Source organism: Clupea harengus, chromosome 7 (assembly GCF_900700415.2).
Source record: "Clupea harengus chromosome 7, Ch_v2.0.2, whole genome shotgun sequence".
NCBI lineage: Eukaryota > Metazoa > Chordata > Actinopteri > Clupeiformes > Clupeidae > Clupea > Clupea harengus.
The window spans coordinates 30,188,595-30,202,898 of NC_045158.1; the positions used below are offsets into that span (position 1 = coordinate 30,188,595).

At 43.3% G+C, this 14,304-nt stretch overlaps 2 protein-coding genes across 6 annotated transcripts; one reads left to right on the forward strand and one right to left on the reverse strand.

The window, feature by feature from the left end:
* Nucleotides 1-1,739: 1,739 nt before the first annotated feature.
* alkbh2 (alkB homolog 2, alpha-ketoglutarate dependent dioxygenase) lies at nucleotides 1,740-8,040 on the reverse strand. 3 transcript variants are annotated; one of them, XM_031571134.1, is made up of 5 exons: nucleotides 7,975-8,040; nucleotides 7,509-7,568; nucleotides 7,010-7,294; nucleotides 4,152-4,350; nucleotides 1,740-2,160 (listed from the first exon to the last, which is right to left on the reverse strand). In XM_031571134.1, exons 3-5 carry the CDS (start codon nucleotides 7,284-7,286, stop codon nucleotides 1,857-1,859), a joined length of 780 nt encoding a protein of 259 aa, XP_031426994.1. In that variant the 5' UTR covers nucleotides 7,287-7,294; nucleotides 7,509-7,568; nucleotides 7,975-8,040; the 3' UTR covers nucleotides 1,740-1,856. The 3 variants fall into 3 exon arrangements, with proteins under 3 accessions (XP_031426994.1, XP_012676468.2, XP_031426993.1); XM_012821014.2 differs by lacking the exon at nucleotides 7,509-7,568; XM_031571133.2 differs by lacking the exon at nucleotides 7,975-8,040 and having other exon boundaries at nucleotides 7,509-7,632.
* On the forward strand, nucleotides 7,605-13,851 carry unga (uracil DNA glycosylase a). Of its 3 annotated transcripts, none has more exons than XM_031571132.2 (7): nucleotides 7,605-7,734; nucleotides 8,486-8,680; nucleotides 9,027-9,122; nucleotides 9,718-9,815; nucleotides 11,940-12,028; nucleotides 12,806-12,984; nucleotides 13,157-13,851. In XM_031571132.2, exons 1-7 carry the CDS (start codon nucleotides 7,642-7,644, stop codon nucleotides 13,295-13,297), a joined length of 891 nt encoding a protein of 296 aa, XP_031426992.1. In that variant the 5' UTR covers nucleotides 7,605-7,641; the 3' UTR covers nucleotides 13,298-13,851. The 3 variants fall into 3 exon arrangements, 2 of the variants coding, with proteins under 2 accessions (XP_031426992.1, XP_031426990.1); XR_004164061.1 differs by lacking the exon at nucleotides 7,605-7,734 and having other exon boundaries at nucleotides 8,041-8,680; nucleotides 13,157-13,353; nucleotides 13,565-13,851; XM_031571130.1 differs by lacking the exon at nucleotides 7,605-7,734 and having other exon boundaries at nucleotides 8,041-8,680.
* Nucleotides 13,852-14,304: the final 453 nt, after the last annotated feature.

Consider the following 14,304-nt stretch of genomic DNA (forward strand, 5'->3'; position numbering starts at 1 on the left):
GGTTTCACCACAAGAAACGGTAGCTTGTGGGGGCTACGTGCTTGTTATAGCATAGCAGCCTGCTACGGTAGTGGCATCTTTAGCATAGGGGTGTGCTAGCATGGCCGTTTGTTAGAGTAGCGATGTATCCCCTAGCCTAGTGGTCCCACAGAATCTATGGGAAAGTCAAATGTAACAAAAAAATGACACTGTATAGAGTGGTCCTGGTCAGAAATGACACTGTATAGAGTGGTCCTGGTCCGAAAGCATTGGTGACAGACACAGGGGGGGTGCCTCAAGAGTAGATCCAGCAGTGCTGGGGTAAACACTAAAAGTTTCCATACAAATTTCTCGTTACTCTGTTCACATCTGCTAGCTAAGGTATGTAAATATTTATACCACAATTTCTTTTTTTTGTTACTTTCTTTTTTGTCCAGCCAAACTGTTGCCTTGTGGAAGCTGGGTCTCTGCACCCGAGGAAACATTAGAATGGTAGTCTTAGGGGACCATATTTGTTTTAGTTTTCTGATTTATTGTTTTTCACTCTGCATTAGTAAAGTCTTGTACAGAGGTTATGGTTGCATTTCACTTATTTATTCCATATGTACTTATCGGTTTTATAAAAAAAAACATCAAATAAAAGTACTTTTTCCTTGTAAACATGTTTTAATGTGTTGTGTTGTGTTGTCATTATCCAGATGCTGCAGAAAGACATTTTAGACACAAACGAGCAGGACTCGACATCTTTGGGTTAGGACAGTTAGTTTAAACATCTTTGGGTTAGGACGGTTAGTTTGTTGTTCATTCGGAACACGTGTTCTGGGAGGCTACATGAGTGAGCCATGTGTGAGCGATCGCTGAGGTCTCGCCCCTCACTACAAGTCTCTGCATCAGAGTGGGGTCTCTCCCTCACTACAAGTCTCTGCATCAGAGTGGGGTCTCTCCCTCACTACAAGTCTGTGCATCAGAGTGTGAGTGATCGCTGAGGTCTCGCCCCTCACTACAAGTCTGTGCATCAGAGTGTGAGCGATCGCTGAGGTCTCGCCCCTCACTACAAGTCTGTGCATCAGAGTGTGAGAGATCGCTGAGGTCTCGCCCCTCACTACAAGTCTGTGCATCAGAGTGTGAGCGATCGCTGAGGTCTCGCCCCTCACTGCAAGTCTGTGCATCAGAGTGTGAGAGATCGCTGAGGTCTCGCCCCTCACTACAAGTCTGTGCATCAGAGTGTGAGCGATCGCTGAGGTCTCGCCCCTCACCACAAGTCTGTGCATCAGAGTGTGAGTGGAAGGGGGAGTGTCAGAGCTTGCGGGGCCTGTTCTGCTCCGACATGTGTCAGTTCTTACTTGCCTCCGGCTGTGTGGCCTTCAGCTTTTTGAGTATGCGTCTGAAGGTGAGTATGCGTCTGAAGGTGAGTATGCGTCTGAAGTCGAGGCCATCACAGCCTCTTGAGTATGCGTCTGAAGGTGAGGCCATCACAGCTGCTTGAGTATGCGTCTGAAGGTGAGTATGCGTCTGAAGGCGAGGCCATCACAGCTCTTGAGTATGCGTCTGAAGGCGAGGCCATCACAGCTTCTTGAGTATGCGCTACTGAAGGTGAGTCGATGCGTCCTGAAGGCGGCGAGGCCATCACAGCTTCTTGAGTAATGCGTACTGAACGGTGAGTATAGCGTCGTAGAAGGCTCAGGGCCATCACAGCTTCTGAGTATAGCGTCTGTAAGTCCAGGGCCATCACAGCTATCCTTGAGTATGCGCTAGAAGGTGAGTATGCGTCTGAAGGCGAGGCCATCACAGCCTCTTGAGTATGCGTCTGAAGGTGAGGCCATCACAGCTGCTTGAGTATGCGTCTGAAGGTGAGTATGCGTCTGAAGTCGAGGCCATCACAGCCTCTTGAGTATGCGTCTGAAGGTGAGGTTGATGCGGGGCATGTGGGACTTCTTGCGCACGGGCAGGCTGTGGTACCAGTGAGTGTTGGTGGGGGCGCTCATGAGTAGCAGGCTGCCGTGGGCCAGCTCCAGTTTGACCGGTGGCGGTCCGCCTCTCCCGCCAGCGCCGCGACTGTTCCGGTGGCGGAACACAAAATCACGCGCCGCCCCCAAAGACACGGACGCAATGGGGCAGCTGGGGTCGAGCTCTCGCTCGTCGTCACGGTGCTCCCCCATGTGGTCAAGGCCATCTTTGTACCTGTGGGAACATTTACATTTAGTCATTTAGCAGACGCTTTGTCCAAAGCGACGTACAAGGGAGAGAACAGTCAAGCTAAGAGCAATAAAAGCATGGTGTAACAATAAATACTACTTTACATAAGAATTAGAAAAACGACCTAGAAAGGAAAAAGAAGTGCAGGAATGTAACTGCTGAAGTGCAAGTTAAGCGCTAGTCAAGGTGCCAGTTAGGAAGGGAGGTGCTCTCTGAAGAGTTGGGTCTTCAAAAGCTTCTTGAAGGTAGAGAGGGACGCCCCTGCTCTGGTAGTACTAGGCAGTTCGTTCCACCAACGTGGAACTACAAATGAGAAAGTCTGGATTGCCGTGCTTGCAGACCTCATCATGAATGATGCTTGACTGGTATCTCTAGGCCCTTACCTTTCAGCTCTAGACACTAACATGTTTACATTCTTGTGCTGATGATTCGGCCTTGGTGTCAGTCAATCAATCAAGGCTGTGACGCTGCAACCAACCAATAGGGAAAGACGGAACTTTACATTATGGAACCCCCCGTTTCACTGGTTACAAATGAGGAATAAGACTGAGGTTCCAGAAAGCGGTCTCTAGTTGGGAAATAAAAACTGGTAAGCCCTGCCTAACTATGGTAAGCCCTGCCTAACTATGGTAAGCCCTGCAGAACTATGGTAAGCCCTGCAGAACTATGGTAAGCCCTGCAGAACTACAACCAAAGATGACCAAGTGCACAATTCTTTGAAATTGGTCAGGAATAGTTCAACAGAAACAGTGCAGGAGTTTGAAAATACTCATGGATGTATTTCAAGAACAATACAGCTAAAACATTAATGAAATACATTAGAGAGTACCAGGTGTGAAAAGGTCTACGCATGGTTTCTTCAGACAACTGTTATCAAGAGTGTTTCTAAATGTAAAACCGATTTAATGTTTACATTCCCTGGTAAATGTTCTGTAAAAAAGTAAAATACTAAACTAGGGCTGAACGATTAATTGCATTTGCGATTTAATCGCGATATGATAGAAAGCGATTTTCTAACCGCAACGTTCGCGATTAAAAACGTGGTCTAAAAAAATAAATACAAATAAAAATAAAAACAATTTTTTTCTTACGATGGTACATTTTGCACACAGTGTTTAAAAAGTGCATGCCTTGTGTTTATTCTTACAATTACTTCGTTTAAATTACTTAAATGCACAGTGGCAAAGCCACAGATTTGTTGTTCTTGATTCCGTAATGAGCCGTTAAATTAAAATTTAAAATGTGGGAAATAATATTTTACACTAAATGTATCTAATATTGTGTTGGTCATATTTAAATCATTCATTACGATTTGTTGGGAAAAAAATGTGGATGATAAAATAAAAAAATCGCATATTAAATCGCAATCGCAATATTTGGGGAAAAAAAATCGCAATTAGATTATTTTCCCAAATCGTTCAGGCCTATACCAAACAGGAAAGTAGGGCTATCTCTTGAGACCTGTCTTGATTTGATGATGTCGCCACAGCCTTACAGAGGTAGTCCGTGATTCTAACCCCGTACACTTTTTGTCAAATTCAGTTCATTGCTCTTCACTGTCCTCTAGGTGTCTGTCCAGTTCAAATGTAAATTCCGGTGCTCGTACACCGTCCTGGCGCTGTTGAATGAGAAACAAACATCATGGCTTGGGGCGAGCCGTAAACAATCCCAGCCAATCAACACGCTGCTTCAGGTGCATGGAAGGGAGGGGCGTCTTTGAACACAAACATCAACAACCTTTTCAAAAAACGAATCGCAGACTGCACCTTTAAGTCACAGACTGCATCTTAAGTCACAGACTGCATCTTTAAGTCACAGACTGCATCTTTAAGTCACAGACTGCATCCTTAAGTCACAGACTGCATCTTAAGTCACAGACTGCATCCTTAAGTCACAGACTGCATCTTTAAGTCACAGACTGCATCCTTAAGTCACAGACTACATAGCCCAAGAGGTATCTGTTTGTATGCTCTCACCTGTTAACTAGCACAAAGTTGAAGGTGTGCCCAGTTGCCTTGGTGACGGCATCCCGTATGCTCCCCAGCGTTGGGGTCCAGGGTCGAGCAAGCAGACGCAGCCCAGAGAACGAGTACGTGAGCCCCTCGTCACCGTAGGTCGCTTGCCTCCGTGGGACAGAGTAGGACTTTCCGAACACCTGCACTTTCGCCTGGTCACCTAAACAGCGGTCACAATACACATCATTACACATAGCTGAGGAAAATCACCACACACACACACACACACACACACACACACACAAAACAGAAAATTAAAAAAAAATCATGTGAAAAAGCACACACTTGACCGAAGCTCATACTGATGGATGAATTAGTGAACATCTTCCTGGCTGAGGTAAAACATTAGTTCAGAATAAGAAGTGTTGCCTCCTGGCTGCGTTTGGTATGCTCATACTTGGCTACATTTGCTCACGTCCCTTGAGATTCCATTTTACTTGTTCAACAAAATGGTCACCAACGGCCAAACTAAGTTCAGCAGCCAATGCATGCCTGTAATTATGTAAAGGTTTAAAACTTATACCCTAATGATCACCATTTAACCAATTATTATGATGGTGTATGGTCCTGTTATAAATGTAGATACTCTGCACTAAGTATTGTTTGCAAACATATTCTTACCTTCAACTATGCATATTTATTTTGTATTGTATTATTATAGTTAGTTTTTAATATGTTGGCACTCTGAGATTCTTTTGAATGAAGAGTGCATTACAAATAAAATAAATTATTATTAAATTATTATTATATTTCGTAAAAGTACATTTATACAAAGATGATCATGTTCTTCCTTATGTACAGTATACATGTCAATTTCACAAAATGCTCAAATTGAACCCAAGAATGTATCTGTTATAAATACACACTCATAGGTGTGTGTACCCCCCCACCCCCTATCAGGGTACAGCTGCTATATCAACAAACTAGTTCCTTTCATTTTCACTCAGAATAACACACACACACAACACAAACTCTTTAGCCAGAAACACACCTTTCTTGAAATGCAATGTCCAGTCACTCAGGGCAATAGCCCCAAATATTTTAAGCCAGATGCCTTTGATGCCAGAATTCTTTTTACTGACATGCCTACAAAGCAACCCACGCTAAACAGCCCCTACACCAAGAATTAGCCTTTGGTGAACTGACGGCCAAGTTGAAGGTTTCTCTCATGTAATCTTAATATCTAGGTAGATATAACTCCTGTCCTGAACCTACCAATGCCAGTCTCCCTTAAAAAACTAAAAACTTCACTTAGTCCCTGATCTTACGCCCCTGGCCTGATCATGATACACGTGAACTGATGTTTTGACCCTTATGTGAGGTCCTATATGTCCTTGAATGTCTGGCATCTCTGTGTCAGTGACAGGAGCACTGCTATGAATTCTGGGCCCCCTGACAGAATTTTCCGTTAGGCTCCACCCCAGAAGATTGTCCGAATCAGATTACAGGGTTCTGAGGGCCTCCAGTAGTAAACAGTGCCTTTTCAGATTTGGAATAAGTCTGGTTTAATTAACATGTTTTAAGTCTACTCAGTTGTATTATGGTTATACCTGAATATCTACCTAAGGGAATTGCATTAAACCAAAGATTGGATATGTTATTATATTATATGTTATAATTATTCAGATTATGTCTATATAATCTTTTATCATGCCTGGCAATACAGTTAATGAAAATGACAAAACAAACAAAAAAATATTTCCATTTTATGAATAGTAAATCAAATGAATGCATACAAATAAGGCTATGATGCATTAAGCGAGCCTGCCTTGTCTGATTGGTTGTGAAAGGTCAGGCTGTCAGTGTCAAGGCAGAACAACCCAAACAGACACAGCTACTGCCTGTGGTATTAGTCTGGTCAATCCTGTATGGCGGGCTATACAGGTGTCTTTTTTTTGTCCATTAATGTGCTTGTTGGTGATTCAAATACATCAATATAGCGTACTGCATCATGTGTTGATGTGGTGGACGTAGGTACAGGGTGGTTGGACTGTGAGTTGATTTTTGCTGTGCACACTGCTTACGCACGCGAGGGCCCAGACTGCCTTTAGTCCGCTTGATTTCCTAATCCATGATCCAGACACATTCTCTCACTTTCTGCCGTGTCAGATAGTGTCACACCTGCTAACACCAGGCGACGTAAACAAATTAAAACGATTAGCTGCGTCACTCACTACTCTCTTTATAACCCGTACGATCTCATTAAACTTACCCCAAGCAAGAAGCTGTAAGAAGTGTCATAACTTATCATAGACAGAGAGTTGGTTGCCACCACAAGTCATCCTAGGGGGCGCATGTGAGCTGACAGCTGGGAACATAACGCACTAAAAATAATCACTGATCCAGACCCACCGCCATCCCGACTGAGTGAATCAGCAAAACTTCATGGCAGATTCGCCTATCTGGACTGAGTGAATGGATCAGGGGAACTTCCACAACAGCACAAAACACTCACAACGACTCAATAGATTTCAGGTAACGTTAGATGTAAACAGTGCACACATGACCTGACGACTCCATTCGGTCAAGTGGAAGAAGCCAAATAGTGCAATAAACAAGCGTTAAAACAAATGTTGTTAATCATTTGTATGTAGCTGCGACTAATGTAGCTTAGTTTAGCCTATAGGCTAATATAAACAACGTGAGAAGGGTATTTTAACCGCAGGATTATGCACTAGCATAATCTATCATTAATTTGGGCTCATATTCGCCTTATTTCTATTATCTTAAGCGGCGTACTAGTTGAACCAAGTAGCTAAAAAAAGAGGGAAGGGCGGAGTGGGCATTAGCCTGAATGTAGGGTCTTTATTTGGCCTCACCTGTGAAGTACTCAACCTCCCTCTCCAATGCATTGAACAGTTCGTTCGCCTCCTCTGTGTTGAACAACAGGCTGTAGTCACAGTCCAGACCCTCCGCTTCAATTTTCCGCCAAGGGATTGGCTGAGAGAACTCCTTAGGCAGTGAGGTATTTTCTTCCTCTTCTCCGGAAGCCTTCTGCACTTGTGTGGGAGCTTCTCTGCTCTTCTTGCCGTGACATGCCTGATCGGGCTCTCCCACACCAAGCCTCTTCCTGCTGCGTGTCACGAACCTGTCCATCCCTTCGCCTGCAAAACACACGCAAAAAGATGTCAGGGACGAATGTTAAGTTGTCAGATAAAATGCATGCGCGTTATCCCACGCTCAGCATCTCGTAGACACATTTAAGTTGTAAGAGACATGCAAAATTAAACGGAACAACAAAATACATATGCAGAGTATCAAAATATCAGTTTCACGGTGTCAAAATATGTATATATTGTTTTTTCAGAGAGAGATTACCCCTTAACAGTGACGTCAATTTGGCGGGAGTACCAGGCAGCGAGCGAAACCTCAGGAGAGCTGGCAGACAGAGAAAAGCGTGTCTTCCACACATTCTTCAAAAACATCGTACATTACCACCTGCTCAGACATCATGATTGGACAGAGAAGCATGAAAAATTTCTTCTCTCCAGTTGAGAAAAAAAAGAGGATTATCGAAGAAAATGACGAGGACGCGAATGAGAATGTGAGTAAATGTTGTGGTGGCTTGTTAGCAACCGATAAATGAAGAGCGGGTTAATAACCTACAGGCTCTTGCCCTGTTTATAAACTATATTTTAACTGTACTTATGTTTCCCATCTTTGTCCATACATGACGTGCATGAAAACTGTTTCCAATTCAGTTCAAGACAGCGTTATTGTTATGAACGTTACAGCAACATTCTTGCCAAAGCCACATATATAAACACATAGAAACTAGACAAACCGCGTGCATTTTCAAACAGTGGAATCTTCTTCCCTTGAACCCGGAAGCATCAGTCTCTGGCACAACTCGTGACGCAACATGTAAACAATCGTGAACAGTGCAGCTTATTTGCAGAGCTCAATTTGTAATGTGGTTACAGTTCGGTAAATGACAACGGTTCTTGTATTAGCTACAACTGCACTACTTTATAGATTTCTGTTTCCGGTCACATGTGTCTTCAGACCGTATTGAAATTGTCACGCATTTCGCAGCGTCGGGGATGTCTCACTTAAAGTTTCACTTTAACTTGCAGTGACCAATTCTTGCAACTTGACCGACACCAAACTTAATCTAAATTTGAGTCCATTTCGAACTCCAACGTTAACGTGAGCGTTTACCTTCAGTAGTCTTCACTTGCTGTCATGCCATGACCGCCTTAAGATCCCTATTCTTTCAACGGTCGCTGTTATATTCGGTCAAAGTAGTTGTAATACAACGCAGTAGTTTAACTAAATATACAAAACTTATACAGGCGAAGAAACTGAAGACTGAGAATACGGACACGATTGGCTCCTCGTCTGAGCTGAGCCCAGAGCAGTTGGACCGGATCGCTCACAACAAGCAAGAGGCACTGGACCGACTGATAGCCCACACGGCCCCCGATGGCCTTGGGGAGAGCTGGCGAAGAGCCCTGAGCAAAGAATTTACCAAGACCTACTTCAAACAGGTAAGAGGTACAGCATCATCAAAGTCAAACTCAAAGTCAAAGTAGCTTTATTGTCAATTACTTTGCATGTTAAGACATACAAAGGAATCGAAAAAACGTTTCCCACTCTCCCACGGTGAAACATATAAAGTGCACACGCACAACAACAGATAAGACAAGACATATAGATATACATATAGATATAGTTATAAACATACAGATTATCATGGGATGGCTCTCACCTGTTACTGCTCTGTGTGTGTGTGTGTGTGTGTGGTGATGTCTGGTCTGTTGTCAGTGTGCCCAAGATGTCCACGTTCTGAATGTTAGATTCCATGACTAAGCAAGTTCTCTCTGTCCTCCACAGCTGATGTCCTTTGTAGCAGACGAGAGAAAGAAGCACACAGTCTACCCTCCTCCACAGCAGGTCTTCACATGGACCCAGATGTGTGACATTAAAGATGTGAGAGAGCCCCTCCTTCATTTAATAATAATAATAATAATTTATTTTATTTGTAATGCACTCATCATTCAAAATAATCTCAGACTGCCATTTATACTCACTCACTCGCATACACAACACTTCCACATTGGTAGAACGAGCTGCCTAGCACTACCAGAGCAGGGGCGTCCCTCTTTACCTTTTTAAGAAGCTGTAGAAGACCCAACTCTTCAGAGAGCACCTCACTTCCCAACGTGCCTTCTACTAGTACTTAACTTGATCTTACAGCAGTTACATTCATGCACTTTTTTTCTATTTCTTATGTAAAATAGTATTTATTGTTGTTACACTAGGTCTCTTGCTCGTAGCTTGACTGTTCTCTCCCTTGTACGTCGCTTTGAACAAAAGCGTCTGCTAAATGACTAAATGTAAATGCATACACACCAACATTTATATTTACGTATGCTTCAAGTGTACAGTTGGATAATTATTAAACTGTGACTGTATGCATTCATTGTTTGTGTGTTTGTTAGGCATGGGGGTATTTATGAAATGAAAACAATTGGTAAGCTGTGTATTCTGTGTGTCTACATGTTTGTCTCTGTATTTCTTACAGGTGAAGGTTGTGGTATTGGGACAGGACCCATACCATGGGCCAGGTCAGGCTCATGGACTGTGCTTCAGTGTGCAGAAGCCTGTCAAACCCCCACCCAGGTAGGCATTCTTTTAAGGCTTATATACATGTTTCCATCAGGTAGGCATTCTTTTAAGGCTTATATACATGTTTTCCATCAGGTAGGCATTCTTTTAAGGCTTATACTGTATACATGTTTTCATCAGGTAGGCATTCTTTTAAGGCTTACATACATATCTGAACGTCTTTGGAGAGATAAACACATTCCAATAGTAGTACCCCAATATATTGTTTTTCCGTTTAAGGCAGGAAAACCAACAAATACATGACCGAATATACCGAAATACGTTGGTTAGCTACCCGGCTACTGTTTATCAGTGACATCTGTGATGCTTATGGTGTTTGCACAACTACGTTTGTTGGCGGTTAACTAGCTAGTTTTAGACAAAAAAAAGCCCTCTAAATCACTTTTAAACATTGATTGTAAACTGGACAGCTGGTCAACCAAAACTGTCACTGTAGCCCGAGCCGTTGTGTTAAGCTAACTCTAATGCAATTGCGTGGATGCTAGTGCAATGGTAGGCAGTAGGTACAGTGCGGTCCAGTGAGTAAACCTGTGCAGAGGTGTTGGGTGCAATGGAAGCTGCAAACATTAACATTGGTGTAAGTTATGTTACCCTGTTAGCTGCTGGCTGGAGCTAGTTGAGTTGCTCAGCCATATTGGAAGTTCTTGTATTGGGTCTGTCGAAACCGGGATGTTCTTGAAGTGTTTCCCAGGTCAGTTCAATGGGATGAAAAATGAGAACATCTAAAGAATGACTTGGGGCATTGCAAACACAGGATCAGGAAAGATGTGTCAGGGTTAGAGTGGTGTTGGGGCATTGGATCAGGGGTAGAGTGGTGTTGGGGCATTGGATCAGGGGTAGAGTGGTGTTGGGGCATTGGATCAGGGTTAGAGCGGTGTTGGGGCATTGGATCAGGGTTAGAGCGGTGTTGGGGCATTGGATCAGGTCAGTGTTAAGAGCGGTGTTGATAGCTCAAGCACTAGCAGAAGTAGCGCCAAAAAAACAGATGGAACAATAAAAAGAAGACTTAAATAGAACAGTGTCGATTGCGTCATGCTGATGCGATCACTCTAGTAAAGTTCAAGAACAACAATATGTGCTTGAGCAATCACATAACAACCGCCAAAAAGGCCTCTCTTTATTGCACTCGTGTATAAGCATGCATGTAGGTAGAGAGTATGCATACCTGCAGGAATGCACACACACACACACACAAGTAATGGGCTCACCGACCATGATGCAGTTTACCTCTGATTTATGTGTTGGAAGAATGCAGCTTTGTGTATGCAGGATTATACGCACCAGAATTTAGTTTTTCTGTAACAATATTGACACCTGACAAGTCAGTGACATGGTGATCCCTGGGCTGGCTCTGTTCTGATAACTGTGTCTCTTTGCAGCCTGGAGGAGCTGTGTTCTGATAACTGTGTCTCTTTGCAGCCTGGAGAGGCTGTGTTCTGATAACTGTGTCTCTTTGCAACATGAATAAGGAGCTGTGTTCTGATAACTGTGTCTCCTGGAGAACATGAATAACGAGCTGTGTTCTGATAACTGTGTCTCTGCCTGGGGAACATGAATAAGGAGCTGTGTTCTGATAACTGTGTCTGAGAACATGTATAAGGAGCTGTGTTCTGATAACTGTGTCTCCTGGAGAACATGAATAAGGAGCTGTGTTCTGATAACTGTGTCTGAGAACATGAATAAGGAGCTGTGTTCTGATAACTGTCTCCTGGGGAACATGAATAAGGAGCTGTGTTCTGATAACTGTCTCCTGGGGAACATGAATAAGGAGCTGTGTTCTGATAACTGTGTCTGAGAACATGTGTCTCTTTGCAGCCTGGGGAAGCTGTGCTCTGATAACTGTGTCTGAGAACATGAATAAGGAGCTGTGTTCTGATAACTGTGTCTCCTGGAGAACATGTATAAGGAGCTGTGTTCTGATAACTGTGTCTCTCTGCAGCCTGGGGAACATGTATAAGGAGCTGTGTTCTGATAACTGTGTCTCTTTGCAGCCTGTATAAGGAGCTGTGTTCTGATAACTGTGTCTCCTGGATAACATGAATAAGGAGCTGTGTTCTGATAACTGTGTCTCTTTGCAGCCTGGAGGAGCTGTGTTCTGATAACTGTGTCTCTTTGCAGCCTGGGGAACATGTATAAGGAGCTGGGCTCTGACATCGAGGGCTTCCAGCATCCCCAACACGGTGACTTGACAGGCTGGGCCAAACAAGGTATGAGCCAACCCTGCTTAAATACAGTTACAGCACTTCAACATCCACACATCCACACTTCAACACTTCAACACTTCAACATCAACACTTCAACACTTCCAACACTTCAACATCCACACTTCAACACTTCAACATCCACACTTCAACATCCACACTTCAACACTTCAACACTTCAACATCCACACTTCAACATCCACACTTCAACACTTCAACACTTCAACATCCACACTTCAACACTTCAACATCCACACTTCCACACTTCAACACTTCAACATCAACACTTCAACACATCCACACTTCAACACTTCAACACTTCAACACTTCAACATCCACACTTCAACATCCACACTTCAACACTTCAACACTTCAACATCCACACTTCAACACTTCAACATCCACACTTCAACACTTCAACACTTCAACACTTCAACACATCCACACTTCAACACTTCAACACATTAATATCCACACATTTCAGCTGTCACTCATAGGTGCGGTTTCTCAAACAGGGCTGAAATCACTATTTAGATTTGACATTGCAACAGTAAAAATGCATTCTTTTCGTTTGTGGGTTTCGGCCATACTGTTAATGGAATTTATAAACGAATTGCATTAAATTGCAATTGTACATTTTTTGTGAACACTCATCCATTTGTTACTAGTGCTGTTTGGTGGTGTTACATAAGCTATTAATTGGTAATCTTCCCTCATCGGGGGAATATTAATGAATGCGGAGGAGACTGTCGTCATGCATATGAGTGTCTTTTTCGTCTGCAGGAGTGCTTCTGCTCAACGCTGTACTAACAGTGAGGGCACACCAGGCCAACTCTCACAAAGATCGGGGTTGGGAGACGTTCACTGATGCAGTCATCCAGTGGCTCAGTACCAACCTGGACGGACTAGTGTTCATGCTGTGGGGTGCCTATGCCCAGAAGAAGGGGGCGGCCATTAATAAGGTTGGACTCTAAGTATGAATGTAGACTTGCATGTCGGGTTTCTGCTGTAAAGACCAGGTCCAGTCTTTGATGTTTGTCTGGTGCCTAAACTTGTTTTTTTTTTGTGTTGTTTGTAATCGTGTTCTTTGGTCTTGTGTCTTCTGTTTTCTACTGTGAAATGGCCGCCCAGCAGAAGCGCCACCACGTCCTGCAGGCAGTCCACCCCTCTCCACTGTCGGCCCACAGAGGCTTCTTCGGCTGCAAGCACTTCTCCAGAACCAACGAGCTGTTGAAGAAGTCTGGGAAGACGCCCATCGACTGGACTGCCCTTTAAAAGTCACGGTGGCTAGTTCGACTTTTAGAGAAACCAGCGATCAGTGAAGTTACTGAGTTAAGTCTTTCAGTGAAGATCGCACGGCCCCCCTTTTGAGTCTCTGTCTTTCAGTGAAGATCGCACGCCCCCCTTTTGAGTCTCTGTTATTTCATACATTATTGTATGCTCATGTCTTTCTAGTTAGACTCAGAACGTACTGTTGTTGTTCAGCTCAGTATATCAGATCACTTTCACTAATTTTTGAATGTTTTCATCCCTTACCTAAAGACCGTTGTGGGGGAAGCACCTCTTTCCTGGTTACATTCTGTGTCTGTTTGGAAGTTCCCATCCATCTTTGTGGAGATATTGCAACACTAACAAGACCGCGGTCTGCGTTTCAAGTTCATATGAGACCCTTCATGCCAGTAGTATATGTTGAACACCTTTTTTTTTTACCCTCTTGTCTTTTCACTGTAAATATTTCAATATTCAAGCTATTTGGTTGTGTTGTTGTTTTTTTTTTTCTTCTATTGCTCTCTGTTTTTTTCCAATAAATTATGTTGATCTACAAAACATCTGGGGGCTCTGCCACTGTCTGTACATTACACTGTCTAACTGTGAATTAGTAAACAGTAGTTAGTGCTTACTCACAATAAATGAGGCGACAGTGGTACAGGAGGTAAATAAGTCGTTTAGTAAACAGAAGGTTGCTAGTTTCGATTCCCTGTCGTAGCGTCCTTGAGCAAGACACTGAACCCTCTAATTGCTCCTGATGTGCAGTGTGCCATCAGTGTAAATGTAAAATGTGTATACATTGTAAGTCGCACATATGTAAGTCGCTTTGGATAAAAGCGTCTGCTAAATGACTAAATGTAAAAAATGTAAATGCTGGAATTGTGGGTCTACGGATCTATCCATACTACTATGTCTTCTAAGGGTAAACAACTTCAGCAGGGATTCCATTGTGGTACTGCTGTGCAGATAGGCCTTAATAATAATATAATATTCCATGTCATATATGCAGTGTC